Raw genomic sequence first — 6,685 nt, 5'->3', positions numbered from 1 at the left:
AGAACATCTTCAATACTATCATTCACTCCATCTACACCATCATCTTCATCAGTGCCACCATCATCATCATCTACACCATCTTCACCCTCCTCGACACCATCTTCATCAGTTCCACTATTGTCATCATCATCACCATCATCATCTTCTTCAACATTATCATCTACACCATCTTCATCATCTTTACAATCTTCATCATTAACATTACCATCATCTTCATCATCATCCACATCCTCAATACTATCATCTACAATATCTTCATCAATCCCACTATCATCGTCAACCTCACCAGCACAGCCCTTACTATCAACAACCTCTACATTATCTTCCACATCATTACCATCATTGTCATTATCAAAAATAACATCTTCAATAATATCATTTACAACATCATCTGCACCATCTTCCTCAGTCCCACCATCATCATCATCTACACCATCTTCACCAGTTCCACTATTGTCATCATCTTCACCCCCTGCATCTTCTTCAACATTATCATCTACACCATCTTCATCATCTTCACAATCTTCATCATTAACATTACCATCATCTTCATCATCATCCACATCCTCAATACTATCATCTACAATATCTTCATCAATCCCACTATCATCGTCAACCTCACCAGCACAGCCCTTACTATCAACAACCTCTACATTATCTTCCACATCATTGCCATCATCAGTAAACTCGCAGCCTTCATCACCATCCCTATCGTCTTCATCATCATCAACATCTTCAATACTATCATTTACACCCTCATCATTTTCACCATCTTTATCAGGCCCACTATTGTCAACATCATCATCTTCAACACTATCATCTACACCATTTTCACCAACATTACCGTCACCATCATCAACACCACCATCTTCAATACTATCAACTACTCCATCTTCATCATCCTCAACCTCATTTTCATCAGTCTCACTATCATCATCAACCCAATCAAAACAGCCCTCATCATCAGTAATCTCTACATCATTGTCCTCATCATTACCATCATCAGCAAATTCACAGCGCCCATCGTCATCCCCACCATCTTCACCACCAACATTAAGATCATCATTATCAACAATAACATCTTCAATTCTATCAACAACAGAATCCTCATCCTCTTCACCATCCTCAACATCATTTTCATCATTCCCACTATTTTCATCATCATCACCACCACCACAACCATTTTCATCATACTTCTCTTCTTCAAGTTCACCTCATCAATTCTCACCATCTTCACCACTACCCTCATCATCTTCACCATCAACACCAGCAATAATTCCACCTATTCCATCATCTTCATCAACACTGTCATCATCAGCAGCCTCATCATTTCCATCACCAACTTCAACTTCATCATTCTCAACAACCTCATTATCAGGTGACTATTTTATTTAAAAATAATTATGAACTAACTTATAATTATGAACTAAATTGACTCACCAAAAACAGTCTGCTATCACAATATTTTTATGTGAGATCAAATATTATATATTAAGAGTCAGGAAAACACTGAAACTGAGTGATTGTTGTGCTTTTAAAAACAGCCTGGCATCTCAACTTTTCAAAGTCACTAGAGGTAATCTTCCCAACAAATAGTAGTGCTATATGGGAAGAACCATGATAAGGGCTGACAAAATGTACAAAGTCATTGTGCATCCATGAAGAAGTAACTACAGAATTAGTTTATGATAAATCTTTATGATAAATAATCTGCCAATTATTTACCATCATCTTCTCTAACAACATCAACAGCCTTTCCACTATTTCCAACATCTCAGCGATCTTCAACACCAACCCCACCATTATCGCAGACACCATCCTCACCAACTTCAGCACCATCACCATCATCATCCTCGCTTTCAGCAACACCAATACTAATGTCATCACTGACCCCAGCACCATCTTCATTACCAAATTCACCATCCCCAACATTGTCTTCATCAATAACCTCACCACCATTATTACCACCAGCAGCAACACCATCATCCTCTTTTTATCCACCAATCTCTTTGACTTCAATGACTACATCACCATCTGCATCATCCTCACCATCATTACCAACCATCCCATTATTTCAATCATCCTCACTGTCATCATCACCAAACTCTCCATCATTCTCAGAATCATCTTCACCACCATCGTCATCATCATTCTTGCCATCATCCCCAAACTCTCCATCATTTAGACCATCCTCACCATCAACACCCTTTATGGATAAGAAGAAAGTGACCACAGGCCTGCGTGTGCATGTGCGCTCCAAGGCTAATATGCAAGCAACACTGAAGGCTGTGCAGGATGTAAGTCATTCCTAAAATTACTTTCAATAGTGCACAAATGTGCTTTTCTGCTAACAAAAACTGCTCCTCAATAAAAAAATTTACAGAAAATACGGTTAATACAGTTTGTTCAGTATTAAAACATTAAACTCATATATTGATAGTTGACTAGCATTAATAAATTAACAACACTGGCAACAGCACACTTACATTAGAGAGTATTGTAAGTAATATTGTTCTTCTCTGGGTTTAGTTTGTTCTTCACATGGAAGCCGTCATGAGGAGACAGCAGGCTGAGGACTGCAGGCTACGAGTGTTACACAGCACAGCTATGAAAAAATAAACGTGAAATGAACACCTCACTGAACATGACATCCATGGCACAATAGCTATAGATTGTAGCTGTAAATATAATTTTTCTGAATATTCTGTGTTTTACAGAAACCTCATTTCCTGAGTATGTTACTAAATGGAAATGTGCTTTTTCACTAGGTGGCACTACAGCATAAAACATGAGTAAATAGCACATCACTGGAAAAGATGTAGGCCTTTTGTACAAACACTGTATTTTGTCAAACATTTCATGGATAAAATCATATTAAAAATGTCAAAGAAGGATAAAAACTGAGATCACTGAAGCTCTCATTTCTATAAGCAAAAAATGTATAGCCCACACAAATATCGGGTTAATTATGCTGGTAAACCATATACATTTTGTTGTTGTTGTTGTTGTTTTGTTTTAGTTTTTTTTGTCTTTATTTCCAAAGTGTTTTTTTTTTTTTTTTGGTCGAACAAGTTTTGTTGTTTTCCAATGCTTTTTTGAATGTGCTGAGTCTCAGATTTTGTGTGGATATTTTGCATTTACATTTTAGAAACACATTTGTTTTAATTTAGTTTGATCAAATTTAAATCTGAGTTGTCCTCTGAGTTTTATCTCTTCATCTGCTTGCGTGCTTTGTACATAGAAAATATTTGGAATTATATACAAACATTTTTGTGGGTGCATTCTTTGTAGCAAAATAATTTTTCGGCATTCCACTCAAATTATTTTCTTTTGAGGAACATAACTTTCTACCTTGATGCCATACGTCATAGCAGAAAATGTGTGTTAGGTTGCCAGTAAGAAGAAGCAATCTTAAAAAAAAAAAAAAAAGTGCGGTGTTTGTGAATAATTACAAAATGCTTTGGGTCAGTTACTAGAGGGAAAATATATGGCATTTTAACATATTCCATAAAATATATAAATATATTGATTTTTACAGCATTGTAAAGTTTTCCTGCACTCTTCATATATATATATATATATATATATATATATATATGAATGTAACCAAACAGGAATCATAGGCTAATTATATCATAGATGTTGTTTCAAAAGATAGGATATATAGCATAATAATAAAATAACTGCCTGTTTCTCAAATATTCTTATTAGGAATCTTTATTTCCATAGTGTAAAATTATTTAACCCACAACAAAAAGGAAAGTTTTAAGCATAGGCTACTTTTATTGTCATAGGCCTTTTTGAATTCAAAGCTGAGTGTTCAAAAGTAGCAGCATATAGCTTATCAAAAACCAGAAAAAAAGTTTTTTTAATAATAAAACAGATATTTTGGACTTAAATTTAATTATCATTGGTTTAATAAAACTTTGTGAATGCTCTCTTATGTTTCATCATAAAATGTTATAATTGTGATTCAAATTATTTTTATGGCAGTGTTCAGTGAAACAAAAATTCCTTTCTCTACTCATAATCGAGAGATTAAAAATGCTTCAGACAAACAGGAAGTACTGTTATTCATTTGCTAAATGTTAAATTCTTCACTGTAAACATATGAACCTGAATGACAAGATAAAATGTAAAATGATACACTTTCGAAACAGGAAATGTAAAAATACATACTTTGCCAATGGGTGTGTGTTTCACACTAATGATCTGTTTAAAAAAGAAAATCACCCAAACCACCATATTCACACTCAGCTGGATTAAAATGAAAATGTTAAGCACTCATGCCTGGCTTTTCTTATTGTTCCTAGTCCAAACTGACAGGAATGAGGTTTCAGATAAATCTTATTTTGTACATTATTTTGAGTCATGTGCATTAGGATGATATATAATGCTACAAAAGTTGATTAATAAAAGTACAAAATGCTACAAAAGTTGATTAATTTTATACATTTATACTTGTCAATGAAATATGTAAAGTGTAGAAAGGACAAAAAAAAAATCTAAAATAAAGGAGAAAGAGATTTTTATTTTTTATTTTTTAGACTTTTATATTAACAAAACTATTGAAATGGGACAGAAAATTTTGCCAAAGCAGTGCAGTGGACTGGAAAAGTGTGAACTGATGCTTTTTGTTTGTATATTAAGCACATTTAAACCAAATATTATTTGGTAGTATATATTTTTTAAATAATTTTTATTATAATCATATGCAAGTTTTGGGGTTGCAAAATAATATTAAAAATGCATTCATTTACAATAAAAAAAGTTAATTAAGTAGATAAAAAATTTATATTAGTCAATCAAACAATGCAAATATTGTTTTGTGTCCTCAGAAATGGTTTAAACTCCAGTAAACAATTAAAGGCCTTGGAATAAATATTATTTTATATTTTATTGTCCATAATTTTCAGAAAATACCAGCATGATCACAGTCTTCCACAATGAAGAGGCAATGCTGTGCAGGATGTAAGTGATTCTTAAAAATAATTTTCATTTGAGCACTGAAAACTATGGTGGTACAAATATTACTATTTGCATTCATTTCATGAGTAAAAATATAATCACTCAATCTTTTAGAAAGGTGTATTCTGATATGACTGATGCAGTCTTGAATTAGTGTGCACTCCATGTTCAGTTCAGTAAGTTATATGGCTGCCTTGTATTTGTTTACACTTTAAATAATAAATCACTAATATTTTGGCAAGGGATTTCTAAGTGAGGGGTTTTGAGTGCTGATTAACATTACTAAGTTCATAACACATGCTCCAACACGCTCATTTTAGATACTATTATCTAGATATTACTATTATATAGTGAGCATTATCTCGGTTTCTTTTCTGGTTAAAGTTCATTCTCCACCTCGAGGGCTTGATGAGGAGGCAGCAATGTGAAGACTGCAGTCTACGAGTGCTAAAACATCAGCAAGAAACATCACTAACGACTACATCGAATCATATTTATTATATTAGAGCAGCAGAACCTCTATGAGAATAAGTAGTTAATAATTGTTTTACCTGACCTTCAGCATCTGGTCTCCCTCCACGTGTTTGACGAGTCCTCCGCGCCCGCGGTGTGTAAATGGTGTCACTAGATGGCACTAGAGGGCCAAACCTCTGATGGAACCTCGCCTGATGGGCGTCACTATTTTAAGTAGCCTTACTCATTTTCTCTATTTAGTGTTATATGCAATTGTATTATAAAGTTTATGTAGGCCTATATCTTTTCAGGTTATTATAACTAATCTCAATCAATCTAGTATATCATTAGCATATAATAAAAACTTCATTTTCATTTTGATATTTAAAACTAGTGCTGTCAAACGATTAATCGCGATTAATCGCATCCAAAATAAAAGTTTTTGTTTGCATAATATATGTGTGTATACTGTGTATATTTATTATGTATATATAAATACACACACATGCAGTATATTTTGAAAATATTTCCATGTATATATATATAATTGATATTATATAGCAATATTTTAAATGTATTAACATAAAATGTTTTTCTTAAATATATACATGCATGTGTGTGCATTTATATATGCATAATAAATATACACAGTACACACACAAATAAACAAAAACGTTTATTTTGGATGCGATTAATTGCGATTAATCATTTGACAGCACTAAATAAAAGGCCACTGTCACGACATTTAATATGATTATTTTGTTTTGAAGAGCTGTTGATAAAAACGAGTATCAGGTCTAAAGGTGATTACTGAATAACTGAACAAACAAGAAAACTTAAACCTTGTTGTGTGTTTATAATTACACACATTACACTGCAGTCGCACAAAGGAGGCACTAAATACATGTTTCTATGAAAAATACAAATTGTAATGTGATGTTTGTGTGGCTACTGCTTCAACGTTGTGCAACCATTATTTACAGCATATTCTGGGGTAAGATGTGTCACGCCCGGTTGCCTGCACCACTGTGAGGCTTTAGAGGGCGTTCCTGTTTTGTGTTCCAGCCTGTTCTGGTCATGGACTCCATTTCCCATCATGCTTTGTTTTCATTAGTGTCTACCTGGTTCAGCTGTGTTCCATTTCCTGTTTGGTCCTGTGTTTGCGTATATCGCTCTCCTAGTGGTAGCACATTACGGAGCCAGTTTCCTGCCCTAGTTTCTAGTCCTTAGTTCTTGTCAAAGTCTAGTCTTGCCTGCTTTCCTG

At 33.8% G+C, this 6,685-nt stretch overlaps 1 protein-coding gene across 1 annotated transcript; it reads left to right on the top strand.

Moving 5' to 3' along the window:
* Window positions 1-52: 52 nt before the first annotated feature.
* On the top strand, window positions 53-2,185 carry LOC107738800 (NADH-ubiquinone oxidoreductase chain 4; the record flags this gene model as incomplete). Its single annotated transcript, XM_016550653.1, has 2 exons — window positions 53-1,378; window positions 1,753-2,185. Coding segments are annotated over 2 exons (1,759 nt in total), but the record flags the coding sequence as incomplete, so codon positions are not given.
* Window positions 2,186-6,685: the final 4,500 nt, after the last annotated feature.

Source organism: Sinocyclocheilus rhinocerous, unplaced genomic scaffold, assembly GCF_001515625.1.
Source record: "Sinocyclocheilus rhinocerous isolate Xijiao unplaced genomic scaffold, SAMN03320098_v1.1 scaffold5273, whole genome shotgun sequence".
NCBI lineage: Eukaryota > Metazoa > Chordata > Actinopteri > Cypriniformes > Cyprinidae > Sinocyclocheilus > Sinocyclocheilus rhinocerous.
Note: the sequence above shows the minus strand (reverse complement) of the source record. Positions and strands in the feature narration are given on the sequence as shown.